General features: G+C 41.5%; 1 protein-coding gene across 1 annotated transcript; it reads left to right on the top strand.

Moving 5' to 3' along the window:
• The first annotated feature begins 676 nt into the window (after positions 1 to 676).
• On the top strand, positions 677 to 22,258 carry LOC120544696 (protein sprouty homolog 3). Its single transcript, XM_039778641.1, has 2 exons — positions 677 to 1,568; positions 19,448 to 22,258. The coding sequence occupies exon 2, from the start codon at positions 19,534 to 19,536 to the stop codon at positions 20,452 to 20,454; it is 921 nt and encodes a 306-aa protein (XP_039634575.1). The 5' UTR covers positions 677 to 1,568; positions 19,448 to 19,533; the 3' UTR covers positions 20,455 to 22,258.
• Positions 22,259 to 23,233: the final 975 nt, after the last annotated feature.

The raw sequence follows: 23,233 nt of genomic DNA, 5'->3' as shown, positions 1-23,233 counted from the left end.
ATGCACCTATTCCTACTTCTTGGCAAGTAGCTTTTTACCAGTGGAAGGCATCTAATCCTTCGGCATCAGTGTGTAGCTCAGAGAAAAAAAGTTTTTCAAATTTGAAGAAGCACCTGCAAGCTAAGCACAGCTCCACAACACTAGCATTCAAAGGTAGGCGTGAAGTAGGCTGGGAGCCCTCTGGACAATATAACCAACATGTCCATGGAATGGCAAAGGGGTTTTGATCTTTTGTAACGCAAAAGTACTTGTTACGAGCTACTTTCCTCAGTCAGAAGGGACTTTTTAATGGCAGTAATCTTGTAATCTAACAACTTTTAAAAGTAACCTTACCCAACACTAACCATAATTAAGTACATCCTTCCTGGATTCCATCACATGTACCAGTTTGAGTTTAAAATAAGATGAAAAAATGACAGTATCATGTTTCAGTCACCCGTTTATACAATGTCAACTTTTGTTTCAGTGCTTCTGCCATGTCATGTTCATAAAGCAGAACTGGATTGAATTGAATTCAGTGATGGGAGAGGGAGGGGAAAGATAGAGCAAGAGAGCGAGAGAGAGAGAGAGAGAGAGAGAGAGAGAGAGAGAGAGAGGGGAGGGGAGGGGTGACTGGAGTGTGTGTGTGAGTGTGTTTGTGATAGACACACACAGAGGGAGAGAGAGAGAGAAAGGGAGAGAGAGAAAGTGCATCCAGCTCTCAGTCATTCATCTCTTGGGGAGAGGAGAGGAAACTAAAGCAGGACGGCAAAAGAAAAAAAATTTAATTCGGGAAAAAAAAGGAAGATTCTTGGTTTAATCTCTGACTTAAGAAGGTTCTCACTCCAACCGCAAACTGCAGTTTTCTCTTATCATCTTTTTTTTTTTTTTTACACCCAAGAATATTTTACTGTTGCAAGTATTTCACATAATTCCTTCTACTCTGCATGGAGATACTTAACTTCTTCTCCTCTTGCAACTGAGGACACTAAAACTGCAGATTTAGGAATCAATCGCCAAAACTGTGCCTGTTTTTGAAAGGATCCCTGCATCACAAGCATCTCTTGCAACTTGAATGTCCTTACAACTTGGACAGAGAGTGGAGCCCTTCAATGCAGCGTGCATAAAGGGACTGGTTGGCATTTTCGGGAGGTGTAGGAGAAGGCGACTTTAGGAGGACGTACTGGGATCAGAGCACTCCTGGAAGAGCTCCGGGAAGAGGCGGAGGAGGAGTGGGGCGCGTCATGCTGAGAGAGAGAGCATCCTCCCAGCCTTCTCACTCCCTACAAACACACACCCTTAAGACAAAAGAGCTACAGTAATCTTATAAAGTTACTGTAGGTGGATATCATAGAAGTCTTTTAGCTAAATAACCTCCTTCAGTATCATACAGTAAGATTAAGACATTACAAAAATCACAAAAGTGAATTAAGGTTTCAGATAAATTCATCACTGGGTTCCATAGACATACTATAAGTCATTAAAAGGGATACTATAGGAATATTGTAGAGTTTATTTGTCAGAGGCGCACACAGACACCCAGGACGCCCAAGCACGCCGCCGCAGAATGGATCTCGCACCAATCAGAGGTAATCATAAATTCATTCTGTCGTTATACGATCTGCTGATGAACTATTGATGATTTGCGTGACCTTGACATGAAAAAGTTCCATAGAGAATTTTTCATGAAGTAAGGAATTATTCCAAAGGATTGAGTAGCTTTTCAAACATGCCTTGCATCTTGGAATGTGATTCTATTTTAAGCTTTTGTTTTACTTAATATTGAGGCTGCAATTGTAAAGAGTCTACAGATTTCACTGCAGAAAAATACTTCTTAAGGGAATATGATAGAGGTAAAGTAAGACATAGTATGGCTCTAGGTTCTAAAAGACACGTTGAAAGTAATTTAGAAGGCATTTTGTGGCTCTGAAAACTTGGTGGGAACCAGATGCAGATGGACAGGATGTTGAAATTTTGCACCAAGCACAAAAAAGAATGACGCCCTATTTTTATGAAACATTGCTAAAGATGCACATTTTGCCATTTTTCTGGGTCTTAAGATTAAGATAAAGTTTTGGTTTCTTTTTTTGGTTTACTAGAAATTAGGGAAAAGTCTTGTGAGATCAAGTCGAGGTGACAATACCAATCAAAACTCACAAGATTTGGAGAGGTAGAGTGTAGAGGGCAACCTCCTCGTTATCTGGTGGCAAAATTCCCCGTTTCTCTTCACTGTTTGAATAGCGTTCAATAATGCGGCTGGTGACTTCAACAAGATGTATTTCTTTCCCTGCCCCATTTTTCATCTCTTGTCTTGGCTGCAGTTGGGTGGGTAAACAGTCAAGGAAGGATGGGTTTGTAATGATGTAAGTCATGATCATGTAAACGCTAATCTCCTTCCCCCCTGGTGGACGGATTGGTCCAAGCTATCATTTTATTATTAGAGAGAGTGAATTAGTCATGTTGACAGCAGTGTTGTAGTCAAGTCACCAACTGTCGAGTCCGACTTGAGTCTCGAGTGCCCAGTGTTCGAGTCCAAGTCCGAGTCACCAAAGAAGAGTCCGAGTCGAGTCACCATTACCTGAGTATGAGTCCGAGTCGAGTCTCGAGTCCCCAGTGTTCGAGTCCGAGTCGAGTCTCGAGTCCCCAGTGTTTGAGTCCAAGTCGAGTCATCAAGGTTGAGTCTGTGTTGAATTCCAAGACTGCCTACATTTCCGCTTTGGCATCTTTAAAGAGCTGATATACAAAAAAAAAAAAAAAAAATATATATATATATATATATACAGAAAAGAGGGTCTACATTAAATAAAAATGACACCACTGTCAAGATTGCAAAGGGAGTTTATTTACTGACTTTTTTCTAAACATTTAGCGGTGCTATTTCCAGCATTGAATGTAAAATCAGTGTAGGCGAACTTCACGATGCGGGGCGCATCTCTCTCTCTGCATTTTCCAAATGTGAACATGTAGTAGGGAGCCCGTGAATCATGCACTACAGTTGCATACAGTATATCAATATCAATTCCTTTGTTACGAGAGTAGTGAAAGTAAGAGCGAGAATGCAGCGTTCAGTGAGTGTGTTGTCAAGCAAGGAGAAGGAGCGGTAGCGGTGTCCGACTGAGAAGCGTATGTGTGGCTGTGAGGAAAAAGCGAGAGAAAAAAAGACATCCCAAAGACGATGTAAAGTGAGTTAACAGTCAACAATAAAGAAGAAGCTTCTCAAGACATGGTGGCTTCATCTTTTGTTAAATACTGTCGGTGAAGTAAAGGGTGTTACCCCCAAAACAACATCAGCCCTGGATGGAACGTCTCCCCAGCTCTGCCCACAACAGGAAAAGTGTAATATCTTATATCAGTATATCCAACGTTTGAGTCCTTTTTCATGAATGCTCAAGTCCGATTTTATATATCCGAGTCCAAGTCATCAGTCCGCGAGTCCAAGTCAAGTCACGAGTCCAGAAAATAGAGTCTCGAATTGGACTCGAGTCCAGAGAATAGAGACTCAATTCCTGGGGCCCGTTTCAGGAAGGAGGTTTAACAACCTCTGAGTCTAACCCTGAACTCTGATTTAGGCTGATATGGGAAACTCTGAAGAACAGCTGATTTGAGTTGGTTCAATCAACTCAGAGTAGGGTCACTCAGAGTTAAGCGCGTGCACCACCACAATAAAAAGGCAGCATGAATGGAGCCATGATACTACGATTCACCATGGTAACAACCACAAACAAATCGGTCGGCGGAAATACTCATGCGCACACACAGCGAGTTTGAACATGTTTTTGTTAAAAAACAACAACACAGCAGCTGGCTGTAAAAGAGAGAGAATTTGCGTGGGAGAAAATTGCTGCTAGAGTAAATGCGTTAGTTCCAATATAGTATATAGTATTTACTTATATTCTCCGCATCACCAATGTTGTAAAGAAAACTGCCGTTTAAAAAAAACGTAATGCGACACAAGAATCTGCTGGGATGTAAGAGCATGTCCACGATGGGTGACGTTAGTGATATGAGGACGGATAAGGTTATGTAGGCTACATAACTGATAGACTGGGAAGTAAAATGATACCACTCAAATAGGTAGGCTAGTATCTGGAAATGAAAATGCATCTATAGTCGGGGCCTTAATATCAGCTCCCGACGTATGTTTAACTCCCTGCGAAGTAATTACAGCTTCTTCATCAACGGGATCCTCGGCAAAAGAAAATGCCATGTTTTGAGAAAAGAAAAAACGTTTTATAGTCTGCCTGACACAGTTAATAAATCAACCCTGTTTTTTTAATCATGCAGATAACAAACTGTGCTAAAATGCGCCTGATACAGACTGAATGAGGAAATGAGAGTCGGAGGGAGGAGACTGAGAGAAACTTGAAGAAAACCTGCTCCGGACCAGGTTAGGTTCACAGACTCTGTTACCATAGTAACTGACTCTGAGGTTAAGTTCCCTCTCTTTCTGAAACGAGCTGGAGTTGCCCCTCTCTCTCAGGTTTGATTAACCTCTCTTTCTGAAACAGAAACCCCAGAGTTTCCCTCATCTCAGGGTTAACAAACTCAGAGTTTTCACTAAACCTGCTTTCTGAAACGGACCCCTGGTTGACAGTTTATTAGTCTGCACAGTTAAATTCAATTTGTGTTTCTACTGACTTTTATAGTAACCTAGGCGACTTTAAGCAAATGTTTGAATCAGTAGCCATTTTCTCATATGAACTCCAGACAATGTCTGCAGACTACGGTCCTGACATTGTCCAGAGTGTCCCTTTTACACATATAGCACACAACAGGAGATTGCCTGTGTCAGACGCGTTCTCACTTACTGGAAATACTACGTTTGATTTAGGCGAGGTGTGGCGCCTGGGCAGAGCATGCAGGAGGCAGGATATGATGCAGATTGCACCGCAGTCACGTAGCCAGTTCGTAAAAAAAACATTTTTTGCCGTTCATTTAATTTGTCTGGTGATTTCAGCGTTGTCCCTTATTGACAGAAGTTCCCGAATCTGGTCGTCTCTCCAGTTATTGTGTCTTCAGGTAAATGACCGTTCTTCTTCATCACTGTTTGTTTTCTTCTGTTTGTTGTTTCGCGCCAGCCGCATGATAGAAATGTCATCAACACGCCCACTTGCTTGCTATGAATTCTCCGTGCAATAAGCTGCTCTAATTCACACATGGGCTCAATCAGATATTACACAGACTTTGTACTAGGGAGCTGGCAGGGTAAAGACCGTTTGATGTCCGCTCCAACTGATTCGGACATTTGCGTTCTCACATACACCTCCCAGTGTTTCCCACAGATTAGAAAGCAATTTGTGGCACGCGGGTGAAGGACACGCTGTTGGATGCTGTCCTCCTCTCCTACTCTTTCTTCAATGCCTAACAAATCTATCTCTTTCTCTCCCTGACCCTGTCTTTCACTGGTTGAAGCCTGAAAATATTGTAAACAAATTAATAACATAACTAATTACACTGGTCGGACTGTTCAGCTCTGTTACTTCCGGTACAGGCTGGTCTCATCCTCAACACGTGCCTTTTTCAGTCGCGAAAAAAAAATCTGGATTGAAGCAGCACACATTCAGTGTAAGAGTAAAAAAATGACATAGCATTATTTATAATACATTTATTTGATTAACAGCTGCTACATATAGTGTTTTGACCTCGACAACCCAACTGCATTTTACTGCAAACTTGCGACAAGTTAACTTTATAAAGCAGCCGCGATTGCTTGTTTGCTAAGAATCGGGAAGGGACTCCAACATTAACACACTGACAACATTGTATTCAGAGTGATTGTGTAAAGGTTTTCACAAGATACCAACCTTTCATGAACTTGTGAATTTTGCCAGTTTTCATGGAGGGGAGGGGCTGTGTGTGTGTGTGTCACAGAGAGACGGAGGAGAGCAGGGAAAGGAAATGCAGCTGAAAGAATACACTGCGTGTTTTAAATAGCGTTAAAAAATAAATAAATAACGAAACGCAATATGTGGCGGCCGGTGTTGATTGTATGGCGCACCGCCACACATTAGTCTATGTGTGGGAAACACTGAGCTCCTCCGGGTAATGTCTAGATAAGTGCAGCGTTGCAGTGCATGTGTGAAAGAGGCTCGAGAGAAACATGAGGGAGCGCATTTCTGAACGATCCTCCCAATTTGATCAAAGTGAAATAGTCATAGTCAACCGATTGTTTAACTGCATGTTAACATTTGTCTCATTGTGTTTTTGCAGTTGCTGTGTGTGTGTGTGTGTGTGTGTGTGTGTGTGTGTGTAAATGTGATGGGGACATGTGGGGTTGGGATTGATTGTCCTCAAGGTCGGATGCAGAATGTCAATATCCATCTCCGCTGGGGTGGGACTGGAGGGGTGGGTAGAGCAGCAAATGATGGGACGGATTGATGGGGGGGAAGGGAAAGAGAGAAAGAAAGTGAATGGGATGAGAAGAGTGGTATTGTTAGGCGGAGGGATTGACCAGGGATGGATAGATGGATAGATGGAAGGGAGGGGACAGCATGTGTGGAACAGGGGAATATGGCGGATAGATGAACGAATTATGAAATGGATGGGTGGTAAGTTGGATGGAGAGGGGGGTGAATGGCGATGGAGGGATTTTGTATGCCAGAGAGGAGCTAATGCATTGACTAATGCACTATAGAACCGCAGACTTGTGGAAAGAAAGAGAAAATATTAACAGTAAAAACTTTGTAAAAAAGAAAAGAGAAAAAAAACAACAGCCTTGACCTTCAACTCAATTTAGTTTGAAAGAAAAAGAACATTGGGTCTTCTTCAAAGTGATAACGGTTGACATATGGAGAAATACAGTAAAGTATATATAGTTCAGTTGTTCTACTTAGTTTCTGATTGAGAATGACATTTACAGTATTTACAGTTCATAAAAGCTTTAGCAAAAGTGAAGACTTTTCATTTAGAAACATTTTGAGTAAATCAAACTTCAGCTGGATAATTCGCATTTAGTGCAGTTAGCGCTTAGCAACAGGAAGCAACCATCAAAGCAGAGTTTGTACAAATGTCTTAAGGTTTAGTTCCTCCAAAGGCCACTAGATTTCACAAGAAAAACCCCAATTGTATTGAAGTGAATCAAAAATTCACTCCAATTACAAATTCATTGAATTGTTTCCCCTTTGGAAGCTGGAGGTCTCAGCCAGGGCTGAATTGCTCGGTGGATTGATTAGCGGATGACTAGTCGATTGACAAAACATTCTTTAGCAACTATTTTATTTATCTAACAATGGTTCAAGTCATTTTATCAGGCAAGAAGGCCAAATTGCTGCCAAGAAGTGGGATTTCCATGCAAAGTTGTGAATTTGAGTCAAACGTACCACCACCCCTTTTATTTTAATCATCATTAGCATCACCATCCCTCACTCATTCACTGCTTCTTATTTCCCCTCCCCTCTTGTTCTCTCCCCCCTGCCTGGACTTGCTGGTCTGCAGTGTCTATTTCAGTCTTTCCGTTGGGGTCAGATTCGGCACATCCGGTATCTCATCCAGTTTATTGTCATTCAATCCTGCTGTGCTCCCGGAGGGCATCATGAGGAAGGCCCCTGGGTCTTAGCGCCCGACGGGCCTCACACAGTCATATGTATCCAGAAAGCTGGCAGCACTGTAGTTTGTTTTGACCTTATGAATCTGCTAGTTTAAATATTTTTATATGCAGCTCATGACTTTACTCTTGTTTTCTTGATTTCACATGTTATTTTGCCATTTTTCCTCTTTTACAAGATTTTTGTGATGACTTTGTACAATAGCGGCACCCCGATCAGAATTTGCAACCACAGTTGATTACTCCCATCACACTTTTGATGGCATTAGGGGCACTGGTAAAGTAAAAAGAAATCGCTATTTCTACACCCCTAACAAGGCTCAAAATAGCACCAGACTTCAACGGTAGCATAATGAGGGTACCTACATGTAAACCGAAGCATTGAGACAGTTTATTAAATTGATAGTAATAGGGTTATTTCAAATGGGATCTAGGGATGTCACGATTCCGATTATAAATTGAAAAGTGATTAAAATGAGCTTTTGATTTCTACTATCGAAATCAAATGGAGGATCGATGATTTCTCCAGTATTTTTTTCTCTCTCTACCCCCGCTTACTTAGGCACGTCTGAAGAAAACAACAACCTGAAGTCACCAATAGGCAACATTTTTGCCTGCCCCGTGGGTGAGTTGTGTAAACAAACAATGAAGGTAAAGCATGCATGGTGCGTTCATGTGTGTCTCGGTGAACTAATGGTGCACAATTGCAATTTCGGTAATTTTGAAGAACTCAAACTACAGTGACACTCTACTGGCTGTTATTGTGGCATTGCCATCACTGCTGAAAAGAAAATGTTTAAGTCGAAAATTGAATGGTGACCTTAAAAATCGAAAGTCAAATTGAATCGTGAATTTAGAGAATTGTGACATCCCTAACGGGATCTAATAGAGCAGAACTCCTCCCGACTTGTTTCAGACATCCTATTATGTGCAAAGCCCACCATTACAATATTTCTGGCTACACTACAGATTCAGACAGACATTCTTTGGAACCAATTTCTCTACGTGGCTGTTTTAGGCACACAACATGTTAATTTGAAATAAAATATATATTCTTTGCCAGAATTATATCCTGGAACTCTGGGAGAGGCTGTGGTGAAACTGCACTTACAAAATCATGTAAGAGGATACGATTTACAGAATATAAAACAGAATAGCTAAATAAACATAAAATAAATACAGAGCTTTTGGTGTTTGGTCAGGTATTTCTTAGTGGGAGTGGGAAAGCACTGGGGGAACTTAGACTCATGACCTCAGTGTTTCTAAAATCCTGGCTCCAGCTCTGGATTTGTCAGACAGCTGGCTTTTTCTTTGAATGCACAAAGGTTAAATTAATATTTATCTTCTCTGTTGAAAAATGTACAGATTTTCCAAAAATTGTTTCTTTAACTCTCTGAGAACCGCGGGACCGCTGGCGATCTTGGCCGACATTACTTTAATACGAAACTAGATAAAGTAAGGCATCCATTGGCACCATCCATGTCATGCATGCTTCTCAGGAAGAGGGCTAAATAATGCTCCAAAGTTTTTTGCAAGGGAAAAACTGGGATGGCCATTTTCACAGGAGTCCCTTGACCTCTCACCTCAAGAATGAAAGTGGGTTCTCTGGGTACCTACGAGTCTCCTCTGTACAGACATGCCCACTTTATGCTAATCCCATGCAGTTTACATTGTGTATGACTGGATAGCTGAGACTCTTGGATTCAATGAGACCAATTCCACTAGTTCTAAGCCTTTTTATACATTTATTTATGACTCGAAGAAGACACACACAATGCTGAGCTGCATCTCAAATTAATCTTTAGTCTCCTAGCTTCCAGAAGATGTATACCACTTCTATGTGACATACGTGTATACTGTTGCAGCCTGTTCTCATGAACCATCTGTTAAGCTACGAAAAGATAAGCACTGTAATTCATATGATTTTCAAAGTTTTGAAAAAGTAGGGAGGTGGTTGGGGTGATGGGTGGGCGTTAACACACAGGACTTTCAAGCGAGGGAGCAGAGTTTGCTTCCCGGGGAAAACAGAAGACTTTCACCCAGGAAATGCGTGTTTTAATACAAACCACAAACCTTTCCCTAAACTTAAAGCTTCAGTGCGTAACTTTTTGATATTAATAAACGCCCCGTTACATTCCAGCCATTGCCAAATGAGTTGCTACAAAGCTAATTAAGACTATCAGCTCCACACAATTCTCTCTGTATTTCTCAGTATGGCTATGTTCAGAAGATTGGGTTGTCCGGTGAATTTCCCACACAGAAGCTCGAGTGAAGATAATTATCTTTTCTGAAGAGTCCATCGTGTTTTTTTAATACTCCGTGTCCTCGTTTCGATGCCTAGATTTAACTTTCGTCTCTCAGATAACTGAACCACCAACTACCGCTGACCTGACGGAGCACCGTGACCAGCAGCTCGCGGTGCTCTGTAACCGGGGCACAGTCACCTATTCTCAGGTAACTAAACCACCAACTACCGCTGACCTGACGGCGCACCATGCGGAGCACCATCCGGAGCACTGGAGCCAGTGTCACAGAACTCTGTAGCAGCTAAACACATCTACTAACTGCCGCTGATACGACAAGCTGTGACGGAGGTCTGTAGCCGCGTCACAAAGCTCTGCAGCGGCTTGAACAGCTAGCAACTGCTGCTCTGTAGCCCTGTAGCCGATGTCACCTGACCAGCCGGCGGTCTCCTAGTTTTCGTATGATATCATACGTTTTACTGTGCATAACTTTCCGTACGATATCATTCGAACCCGTTCATGAGAATGCATTGACTGTTGACCCGCTATGTCCAAGATCCCCTGTACCCCCCTTAAAAAAGACAAAGATGGATCTTGGAGGGTTAAACTACTTGTTGGGTTTTTCAATTGTTGTGATGGTCACTGCTGAGCTGCACTGGGCAAGTATTATTTCTTGTGAGGACTTATACTCTCCTTAAATAATATGGTAAATATTTTGGAGAGCAAGATAGGGACATAAAAAGGCCAAAAAGCAGAAAAGAAAAGAAAAGGGAGTAAAGGACGGGACAGAAGGGATGAAAGGGGAGAGTGAAGGGAGGCAGTGAAGCTGATGTGGGGGGTGACAGGATAGGGAGAGAAATGAGAGGAAGGACGAAGAGAGGAGACGACGACAGGAAAGGAGAGGAGAGGGCAACCCCTCCTCATTCCAAGGCGAAGGGTCACTGCAGTCAATTTTAAAATAGCCTGAAACCATGATGTCACCGGTGAGAGATGCAGCGATGCTCTGTCCATTAAACTCAATCGACCATTGGCAGGTCGAGTCCAGACCCAGCGGAAGTTAGGGAGTCAGTGGACAGACAAGGGATCAGCACAGTTTATATGTTTCCGTTTACTTTTGACATTTGAATGAGTGACTTTTTAACCTGGAAAGTTTTTTTTTTTACTTAAATAGTGACAAATAGATAGTTTGTGTGTGTGTTTGCTATTTATTAGCACTGGTTTATTTAAGTAAAACATTTTTATACAGATACACGTCTGTTTTGCTATTTTCTACTGCTGATGCTCTGCCACTCGGCAGTTCTAAACTAGCCTATCACAATCTGGTGGCGCTCAGCTAGTTTCGGTATTATTTGACACAGGTAAAAGAACTGGGTATTTGGCATGGACAAAGGTAGTTAAAGAGAAAATAAAACGGGTTTCTGCAGTGTTCATCAGGTTGAATTTTAGACTTTTTAAAATACCTTTTTGATACCACATACTGTAGAATGATATGTAATACCTGTTTCATGGCCATTCCAGCCAAAACGGGAATATATGGCCCTGAATTATTTAGTATATCACATTTTAAGTTCTTCCCAGCAGCATGCAACAATAATTCCTGATGATATATTTAATTTAATTAATATGACCCGGACAAGCATAAAGTGGATAGATGGATTAAGTTCATATAAATGTTTGCTATAACCAACACCATTATGAGACAATGACTTTCCTAGCTATTGTAGCTAGCAGTAGTGACAGCGTTTGCTACAGGTCTGATGGTGCCGACTCAAACGGCACAAAAAATGATTGAACAGGCTGATGCATTCACAATCTACTGTCAAAACAATCATTTTTAGGTTTTAGGTGTACAACGTCTCCCTACAGCCAGCAATTGAAAAAAAAAAAGAAATAAATATCTAAGATTTTTGTAAATGAAATGTAAGACCTTTAAGCTATTTTTGAGGAAACTGAATTCAGTTATTTTTAAAGCAATTGCTAACTTGTAAATATGTAAACAGTTACACTGCAGACAGAAGCCTCAGTTTAAACCTGGCAGTGTAAATGGGGGAAGCAGAGAGAGAGTGTGTATACAGTGTGTGTTTTTATGGAACAGAGTGAAGGTGTGTGTGTGTGTGTCAGGGCAGAGGCTCAGTCATTACTGATACTCCCCCAGCACAACCATCCTCAGGTTTCCACTGACGGCCGCTTGAAACACCAGCTCCCTCTCTCTGTGACTCTCTCTGTTTTTTACATTTTACACAATGCAATGTTTGGGCAAAAAGTAGTAAGCGGCTGCATACCCAGAAATCATTTGGACATCAATGAGACCATAGACAGTTAGAATGATACAAAAATGTTTTTAGACGAATATGCTAGTTTTATATTAGAAAACTGAAAGAATGGGATGGATGTCTTGTGGGGATATAGCAGCTGCATTGGGTTCACAGTTTGGAACGATACGTAGCATTCATTTGTATGTTTAACAAAAGCGGTAAACGGCGATTGATAAAAAAAACCAAAAACTAATACCTTCAGCGATTTCAACTTCAAGTTGGCCGTCAGGACAGAAGTCCCTGAAAAGTCCCTTCTGAGCACACCACCTCCGCACATTATTATTATTATTATTAGATTATGATGGTTGTCTTGTTGTGTAGACTCATTTTTGATGAATGAGAGCGGTCAGCGCTAATCTCCTGTGACCACTTCATAATAAAAGTCAACTTGTGTTTCGCCAGTGAAATGCTTTTAATATTTGCATATTAAAAGCGATATGCAGACTAGGCTAGGTCTATGCAATTTTTAGATTTAAATAAATCAGCAGTAGTGAAAAAAGTAAAAAAAAATTCTACTTAAGTAAAGTACTGTTACTTTGTTGTTTACTCAAGTACAAGTAAAATTACTAGTAAAAGTAACTAATTTAAAATGTACTGAGTAAGTTACTTAGTTACTTTTTTAACCTCCAAAAATCACATTTATATTGATTTTATATCTTATTTATACTTATTATAGCCCTGTTTGTTTGACAGCTATTGTTGTATTAAATCAGAGTCTTTTGCGATTTGATAAGGGAAAGCCATATCATGGTTTCGATTTTAGTTTGTTTGACAGATACTTTGCCAAAGCAATGGCGCAAAACAACATTAGAGACCTTTTATGTGAAAATGAGAAGTTTTGAAAATGTTTTCGCTTCATTATTATTATTATTAGACTATGATGGTTGTCTTGTTGTGTAGACTCATTTTTGATGAATGAGAGCGGTCAGCGCTAATCTCCTGTGACCACTTCATAACAAAAGTCAACTTGTGTTTCGCCACAGTCCCTGCTGAGCACACCACCTCCGCACACTCCTCTCAGAAAACCCCCGCATCGTTCCAAACTGTGAACCCAACACAGCTGCTATATCCCCACAAGACATCCCATTCTTTCGGTTTTCTAATATAAAACTAGTCTAAAAACATTTTAATGTCCGTATCATTCTAACTGTCTATGGTCTCATTGATGTCCAAATGATTTCCGGGTATGCAGCCGCTTACTACTTACGATCGCTTCCGGGTCACGAGAAAAATGAATGAGGAATAAGATTTATACACACATTTTAATTTCCGAGTTCCATCTACAAACACATCAAAGACAATTGGATAACGAGATAGTTCTTCGTTTTCCGTTTTTTAATATCAAAACAAAAAACGAATAATGGGTTGTTTTCCGTTTTTGGTTTTCCTATTTACTAATGGTAATTGGGAAACTGGCCGTTCTCGTTTTTGTTTTTTTCCTTTCAAAACGAAAATCCGTTGGCCGCCAAGTACACGGACCATATTAGGGGACCATTAAGGTTTATATAAAAGCTTCCAAAGAGCACCATGTCATGGGACCTTTAAGACAATGCTGATGCAATTTAGAAGGGGAGTTTTTAGTAAGTAAAAAGGTGTTCAGATAATGTATTGGAAAAAAAAAGCAGTTTTGGTATTGGTACTGAGACTTGGGTGAATTGGCACCCATATCAAAACATCTTAATACCCAGCCCTATGGCTGATAGCATGAAATAAAATGAATGTGGACTTCTTTTATAGTATAAGTTAACAAAATCGTAACTATTGCAATGGAGAAAAAATGCCTTTATCCATGGGTAAGGTACTCAAGTGGATGGTTAGAAATAAAAAGACTTAAATAAATATGGGCTAATTCATTATAAACATAGAGCAATGCATCGGCCTACTTGCCATCCTCAGGGTGTCTCGAGATAAAACAAACCCAACTTCAGTTTATTATTTCCATAACTGAAAGTTTTTGAGAAACATAGTAAGTTCTGAACACGTATAGGCACTTTAAGATTCCAGAATTTTTGTCAGGGTTTAATCAGAACTAAATGCTGCTGAGGTTTAGACCCCTCTCCCTTCTACTATTTAGAAGATGTCTTACACATTAAAGGGACCCTGTGGAGTTTATTTGTAAAAGGAAATTCATGTTTACCTTCAGCGTTAGTTCCCAAAACCCATTGTATGTATCCTTGAGGTCTAACAAATGAGTAGAGTGTGTAGAGTTAATTTCCTTCATCATAAAATATTTGCAAAGCACGTTTGTATAGCCAGCATTGTTTACATCCATGTTTATTTGCCTGAAGTTGTCTTTTTCTCTGATTTTGTTGCCACACTACAGCATATATTGGTGTGTTACCGCCACCTGTTCATCAGTGGAATAGTGTGACACCATTGGTAGGACTGTGTGTCGCATTACCTGCGTGCACGTCCTCGTGTGCGCTCACATGACAAAAAAAACTGGTACCCCCCTTATAGAAAAACAGCTCCATAGTGGACTACTTGAGGTCAAAAACTCCACAGGGAACCTTTAACACAGATGTGACGTTAAAAACACACACTGCCCTAAGCTCCACTTGTAATCTTACACACACACACACACACACACACACACACACACACACACACACACACACACACACACACACACACACACACACACACACACACACACACACACACACACACACACACACACACACACACACACACACACAGCGTTTCACTATCTTTGTGGGGACCCGCCATTGACATAATGCATTCCCTAGCCCCTAACCCTAACCTTAACCATCACAACTAAATGCCTAAGTTTAACCCTCACCCTAACCATAACCTAATTCTAACGCTAACCCTAAAACCAAGTCTTAACCCTCAAACAGCCCTTTTAAGTTGTGGGGGCCAGCATTTTGGCCCCACAAAGCTGTCCGGACCCTACAAGTATAGTGTATTCCCGGTTTTTGGACCCCACAAATGTAGTTAAACGAGAACACACACACACACACACACACACACACACACACACACACACACACACACACACACACACACACACACACACACACACACACACACACACACACACACACACACACACACACACGATTATTGATAGCAGACACTCCCCAGCAGAGCCAGACTGAGCATCACTACCCGTAAAACAACTGTAGCTGTCAGTGCAGCTGATTCAGCTCATGTGCAGATGCTGATATCAGGGCCAGTGCTAGATATAATGTCCAAAATAAAAAAAAAAGGGAAACAATATGGCAGTGATCATTTAGGTCACAACTACTGACTCTGAAAAAAATTCCCACAGCTTTGGGTGATGTCTTTAAATGTCTTGTTTTGTCAGAACAACAGTCCTCAACTCAAAGTTATTCAATTTACACTACAACGGAGAAAAGAAGCACATTTAATAAGGTGAAACCAGATATTTCATTTTCTGATTATTGTTTGTTTGTTTCGCTTGAGTTTAGACATGAAGTTGAACTTGAAGGCACCACATTTTCCCATCCTAGGTGCATAGTCTAACTTTTTCACATAACTTGCAGTATCTGTGCTGTGTTGGGGGGTTGGCTCAATCAGTAAGTAAATATGAGCTCATGGAAATGGATGGCAGGCCTCTTCTTTTTAACAATTAGATGGGCTGATAGGCGGGCAGAGTATGAGCGAGCCGTGACCACCGCTCTGACTGATCAGATTAGTCACCAGGACTTCTCTCTACTCGGACTAATTTGAAAATGCATCCTCATCTAACCAGCCTGGGCCTTCTTATCTGCTCCTTTATAGCAGGACCTCTGGAAGGAGGGGACTGAGTGATAGATACAGAGAGACACTGTAGGGCAGAGCACCTTTATGCTCAGGCTTTGTTCAAAAGACTCTCCTTGGAAAGCCTGGAGAAAAGGAAGACGTTTTTTTGTTTTTGTTTTATTTTTGTTTCTATGGTCCGCCTTGCTAATCACCTCTCCTTCCCTACAAGTGATGGATTGCCATTCTTGGGTTTCATCCACGTCCCCCATCCCTTCTGTCCGCTCCCCTCTTATTGCCTTTCCACTGCATTTTCCTGAGGCCACTTGCTTGTCTTTTTTCTTCTGTCTGTATTTAACTGTTTAGCTGCACATACCATGGTGATAATACACTGGGATTATTAATCGACCTTTACGTAAATTGGTGTCAATAACACATTTTACACTATTCTGCGGGCGAAAGTTAGTGATTCTGGGCTTTGTTTATTACAAAACAAAACATTGGCAGAAGATTTTTTTTTCCTGAAAAGGTGAACCAGTAGCAATTACCAGCAAAAGCACAAAGTAAACTGATTAAGTGTCTCATTTCATCATCAGCAGAGGATTAGCCATGATTTAGGGCTAGAAGATGCTTCTCTGGGCTGCATGCACAGGTGTTGTTCAAAGACATTCACAAAGTTTCTTTTTTGCATGTTCTTTTTTCTGTGACCTTTAGTTTCCCACAACCCCTATATCTGTGTAGATCTGCAGACACACTTTGCAGGACAATAATTCCATCTCAACAGGAAGCAAGAAGGGAATAAATTAAGCGGCTAAGCTCTGGAAGAGAAGCACAATGGTCTAAAAGGTCAGATCCTGGTCAAAAGAAACTAGTTTGTAGATGTGCCATCCGACCACGTCTGAGGAAAGTGTTTACAGCTGTGTGAGGTGGGTGTGAATGTTGGATTAGAAAGTTACAAAAAATGTTGGTTGGGGGGGAGGGGGTTTCTTGCAAGAGTTTGCACAAATCTATAGTTACCATCTAGACTCAACCCTCTTTTGTTAGGGCAGGTCAGTGTAGATGTGAACCACAAGAAAACAATTTGTAAAACATGAATCTGGACAGAAAATCTTTGATACATTAACAGTGTATTATGGATGTCTCTGTATTCACGTGGACACTGCTCCCCCTTACCTCCCTCCTTCATCTAATCTCATGATCTGAGCTGCTTTTAATGCGTTTCCATTTGGCCTCATTACTCTCTGAGAGGACCGGCACCATGTGAGGAGCAAGCCAGCTATCTATCCCCCTTGGCCACTTGGCATGACTGCAGTTTCTTTGTGCATGTATAGCTGAGCATGTACAGTATGTGTGTGTATATGACTGTACAGTATTTGTACATGTTGGTTGGGTTTCTACAGTCTTTATCATACATACAAATAAAAAAAAACACCCATTTTCCTTCCAAAGTGATCAAGGGATATCAAGTCAGCTTTTTCTTCTTCTTTTTTTCTAGTGTTCTGTCTCTGTGTTTTCTGAGTCTTTTCATTCAGGGCTCATCTGATGTCTGAGCAGGAAATCAAATCAGCTGCATATTCAACTTGACTCGGACCTTTTATTTAATTTACTTTTTTGCTTATTTTTACCGTATTAAGCATTTAACTGCAGTCTCACTCAGCATTACAATGAGTACACAATGCTCTACATTGCACTGCAGAGAGATAACCTTGTGTATATTGCTCCACCTATTTTTTTCATATATGGGCAGCTTTATTTAGCTTATACCGTAGCAACTTAGCACAGCCAAACTTAATTTTTCTCATTAGCCCTAATGCTTTCAGATTTCAGTTCAAGTTTTACGAATGATTCTCAAACATTCTCAAACATCATCTTTCAAGAAATAGTGCAACTTTTTTTTTTTTTATAAAGCTATAGATATTGGTAGCCATTGAAGAAACCACATCTTAAGGCATCTCTCTACTAGCTTCAGCATTTAGCCATGGCTGCTGCTTGGTTGGAACCACATAAAAAATTATTTGCGGAATAGGACTGATCTATATACAGTGCTTGAGCGAACTTACAAAGCCTTTAACGTGAACTAAACCTGTTGATTTATATTTATTGATTTAATATTTATATAACATTTGTTTTGCAATTACACCTGTGACTTTACAGTTCTTCTATGGTCTTTGTAACTGCTTGGTGACGCTGCCAGGCTCTCTGTCTGCAGGTGGGTTTCCTCCGTGGCAGCAGCAGCTGTGTTCAACAGATGCTAAATTACAGTGTGGACCTCATGGTTCTTTGGCTCTGGCAGGCTAATAATAGAGGAAGTCTGAGCAGTGGAGAACCTCAGTGGTCATGATGACACGGCTGATGGTTGAGTGGAAGCTGTGCTGCCAAAATCCATCTTTAATCAAGTGCTGCTTAAATATTTGGAAAGTAATAGGCTACTGTTTGCTGCATTTAATGTGGTGTCCCCTCTCTGCCAATAACCAAGGCAAAATTCTTAAGTTGTATTACACTTTAGTTACTTGATGTAGTTCTTCCCTGAAAGCAGCAATGCTTTTATTGGTTAATAGCACATAATAACCATTATTATAATGCTAAGAGTTGTTGGCACAAATCAATGACTCAATGATTATTTGGTAAGATGTTAATATTTCTATTTTTTCCCCACTTATTTCAAGAAAAGTAAAATTTTATGTGGTGAACCTCTTTGCCTACAGCATTCAGTGTTTGTGTGCTCTATTCTCAGAGCTCATCTGTCAATCAAACACTGGGCAGGACTACGAGTTCCTACTTGGGTTTTCTGCTGATGCAGTTTGACTTTCTGTAGGTGGTACTTCTTGGTGTATAGCAATTGTGGCTTTGGTTTCCATGCTAAATAGGCAAAAAAAAATTCTGTTGTAGACCATCAGTTCCTGTGTACCAAAGGATGTGTTTACCACAGCAAATGGAAAATTTTTCATGGAAAAGAGAACACAGAATACAGTATAGCCTGAATTGTTCTCGTATCATTTGGAGAGAGAATAAAGAGTAGATATATAAATGTAAATTTTGTGTGAACACAAAAAGTTCCAGATTATAATTACAGTACAAAATGGAAAAACATTCACTGGATCCTTGCATTGGATGCATATTGTTGTTAATTAAATATCTTAGTATTTCCAGACTGTCACATAAAATAAATAATTTACAGAATTTAGGCTCCTCTGGGACTTTTCAAAATCTTTTGAGATTTTAGACAGTAAATGATTAATACATTATAACAATTATGTTCATCAAAATCATATTATAATATAATAAACTATATTATATAGTTATAAACATATATGTGGCATAAGAGTGCTAGGTCTGGATTCTGAGGGAATTCAAGGGTAATTTTCCTCACTGCTGTAACCTTACAATGAGACAAAAAGGCTTGTAGATTTTAAAGATGTTTCCTTTAGCTGTCCATATAAACAAATAATAGGTGGATGAATATACACAGTTTACAAAAGCAGCCCTAGTTGTGCTAGTTGCAATAAAATGAAAAAAAAACTTGCATTTGTCTGTATAATACCAGGTTTGTCTGATAAACGACAAGTTGCAATTTCATGATGGAATCCTTGAAAGTTAAATTCATCATCACTAACCCCCTTCTTTTCTCTCTTTGTTTGCAGGTTTATCTGATGTGCCGTGAGTGTTGGGAGCACCTTGCCGCAGCCCCGGCCTGCAGCCGTGGTGCCACCCAGCCTGGCGTACCAGGATGGACCCTGCTCATTCCTTCAGGATAGAGCTGGATGGGCTGGACCTCCAAGAGGTCCCAGTGCTGTCGCTCGACCAGATACGTGCCATACGGGCCAACAATGACTATGTGGAGAGGCCCGTGGCGCTGGAACCGGCATCCCAGTCCGGATTTTTCTATGCCCATGATGACCGTTACCCTAATGGAGTATACCCCCACTACCCCCAGGCTTCCTTCCACTCAGCCCTGCCTCGCAGCCAAAGTCAGCAGCAGCACGCTCACCTGTCCCACCTGAGCCGTTCCAGTACCATAAGCTCTTCCATGTCACGGACCAGTGCAGCTTCCGACCAGCGGCTACTGGCAGGTTTGACACCATCTCACTCTGGCCTTGGTTCGGTGGTCCGTTCTCAGCCTAAAGGAGAACTCAAGCCTGATGCTTCATTGGGTAAAGGCCTGACAGATGACGAGGCTGAGCTGGGCCTTCATTCGTTCATCTGCGAGCGGTGTGGTCGCTGTAAGTGCCAAGAGTGCTGCGCCCCCCGCCGCCTGCCTTCCTGTTGGGCCTGTGGACAGCGCTGTCTGTGCTCTGCTGAAAGTGCTGTGGAGTATGGCACCTGCTTGTGCTGTGTTAAAGGCCTGTTCTACCACTGCTCCGCCCAGGATGACGACGATAACTGTGCTGACCGGCCATGCTCCTGTGCTCCAGCCCACGCTTGTGCCCGCTGGGGCACCATGGGGCTGCTGGCGCTCTGCCTGCCATGCCTCTGCTGCTACCCCCCTGCCAGGCTGTGCCTTGCCCTGTGCCAGTGTGCCCACGACCGCACCACGCGCCCTGGCTGCAGGTGCAGCAACACCAACACTGTGTGCCGCAAGATCTCCGCCTCCAACCCTAACCCTGGTCATCCCTCGCTCCGCAGCAAGGCCCTGGAGAAGCCGTTATGACAGGTCTAGATGGGGGCCAGGTAAATCCACTTCCCCTCAGCTGTCGCCAAAGCAACGCTGTCGCCAATCAACTGTGCCGCAGCTGACATTGTGACGACAATGCCATTGTGACCCACCTACCTACATTCGACAAGCCAACCAACCAACCAACCATAAAGTGTTGTTCACCTAATGTACCTTGAATTTACTTTATCTCCAGCTCAGGAGGGACCAAAGCTTTACTGTGCCTGTTCATGTTGAAGACTTCATAGCCTAAAACAAAAACTCATCTGGACGAAGAAGCTGTCGTGTTTTGCTGGACTGCCCTTCAACCTTAACCATGACTTCCAGACAGAAATCACCTCTCTCCGCATTCTGTGGTGCAATCTGGGCGTGTAAAATCTACTTACGTATTGTTGAACCTCGTTCCTCCCCACCCTCTGCAAAGAGAATGCACAGAGCACAGATATGGGCGATGGACCAAATCAGAAAGGAAAGATGCCTGTGGCGATGTGGATGGTCTATGCCAACAAGGTTTCTGTCCTCTACAAAGAGATAATCAGAAGAAGCATGAGAGATTGAGGACTTAGACCACAATGGCATTCAGAAAACTCCACAAAAGCTATAAGATCATGAATGAATGAAGAAAACAATGTTGTGCCACGGTGCATATCTGACTGGGACTGGGAGCAAAGCACCAAGGCATAAAGTGAGAACAAAGACACTTGTAACACATCAACAGTTTGACACCAACAAAGGGGCCATGCACTGTGCAAGCTGAGTGAATTTAAATGCTATTAAGCTCATTTGTAAAGGAAAAGCACTGTGAGGTAGATGGACAATGTTTTCCCTAGCAGCCAAGAGCTGAATGGGTGATAATTTAACCGGAGGGAGGGTGCATCCATTGTCACTAGGCAGTATGTGTGTGTGTGTGTGTGTGTGTGTGTGTGTGTGTGTGTGTGTGTGTGTGTGTGTCCTCCTACTGTAAAACAACCTGTGTATGTAGAAGCTGTATGTATGTTGTTCTGTCAGCAGAAGAAGCCTCCCTTGTCTTATTTTTAGCACGGCTGCTTCAGTGGAGCCGAGGGTCTGGTCAGGTTTCCTCCCGAAGTCAGTCTGTCGCCAACCTCCCTCCTCTGACCGACCTCCTTCACTGCCGCCACCTCCATCCTTCTCTCCTTATCCTCGACAACATTTAATCCACTCTCCTCCAATCTATCATCAAATGCTGTTTTCTCTGAACCATCTTTGTGTCTCACTCTCATTCAGGCAGTCAGTTAGTACCTTGATCCAGAACGACTTATGGTGAGAAAACAGCACGATACGTTAACGAACGATAGCATCGTTAAAGTAAAGACGTTCCCAAGCAAAAGGAATGTTGGCACAGAGGTGCAGTAGCTAAATCAATTATTTTCGTTGTATAAAGTTACACTTGGGAGAACTTACTTCTACTTACACTAAAGGGAGGAGATTTTGATCCAGGGGCCACATTCACACAACTTCTTAAGGCTAAATAGCCCCTAACCAGTTGAGTTATTAGAAAAAAAGAAGAAAATAATGGTCATGTGAGTGTAATTTGCTAAGCTTTTTTTAGCATTAAAAACCAGTTCCTGTAAGTCTCGGGTGTTAGGGGTAGTCTGGAGGACTTCTGAGCCACTAAGACCGACTAAAAAATCAGTGGCTGCTCTTGGTATTTTGCAGAAATTGGAAAAATAACACTTGACTTGAAGGTATCTACATAAGAGTGACATGACACTGTCCTGAACACACAACACTACCATGACACAGTCATGACACATGAACCCTAACCCTAACTCTAACCCTAACCCTAACCATAAACTGTCATAACAAAAACCGAATGACACTTACTAAAATAAGTATTATGTCATAAACGTTTATGACTTGTTTATAATGTGTGTGTCATGTCACTCTTATGTAGATACCTTCAAGTAAGTGCATCCTAAGGTAGGGCTGTGCAATTAATCAAAATGTAATCGTGATTATGATTTCGGCTCCCAATGATTACAAAAACAGAATAATCGAGAAAAACAATTATTCAGCTCATTCTTTTTCGCAAGTAAACTCTTATTTTCTCTTGTGTTCTGAATGAAAAAATAAAGTTTAAATAGAAAAAGCATTAAGGCAAATTTCACAGTTGTATGTGTTTTTTTTACTGTTGATTTATTTAACTTTTTCCACTGTTTTTTAAGTTAAATAATTGCAACATCTTTCCAGAAGTCAACAAGTAATCGTGATAAATTATCGTAGCCCTAATCTAAGGAGCTTTTAAAAAAGGTACAACACAAAAGAAATACAATTACAAACTAACCCAACTAACGAAAGCCATCTAACAAGAGGCACGTTTTCCCCACACACCCATCTATCCCTTCTGCCTCGTCCGTCTCTCCTCCTACGCTCAGAGGGCTAAAGTCCTCCAGTTCCTGGTCCATAGAGAGTTGATCAAACAGGCAATTAGCTTCATGATAGCTTTTAATGGGCCGGAGAAGAATAGAGCGTGGGAGGGAGGGAAGTGAGGGGACAGGATGAGTGAAGTTGTGGTGTTTGGCAGATGGACAGCTGATTGGGAGAGAGGGATGCTGGGAGGAAAGAGAAAGAAGAGGAGGTTTTGATAGAGGAAAAGAAAAGAGGAAAGAGAGGATGTTGCTGTCGCTATTAAGTCAAATGGAGACCACGCATGTTTGAAAGAAAGGAGTAGGACTTCCCTTTTTTTTGGGTTAACATGACTTTCCTCGCTTCGACTGAACTTATTCAGCAATTCAGGTACACAGTTAAATTTGTA

Source organism: Perca fluviatilis, chromosome 16 (genome assembly GCF_010015445.1).
Source record: "Perca fluviatilis chromosome 16, GENO_Pfluv_1.0, whole genome shotgun sequence".
In the NCBI taxonomy this organism is placed as follows: Eukaryota; Metazoa; Chordata; class Actinopteri; order Perciformes; family Percidae; genus Perca; species Perca fluviatilis.
This window is presented reverse-complemented; position numbering and strand designations above follow the sequence as displayed.

Coding starts and splice junctions, on each gene's coding strand:
- LOC120544696 (XM_039778641.1), top strand. CDS start 19,534: ATGGACCCTGCTCATTCCTTCAGGATAGAGCTGGATGGGCTGGACCTC.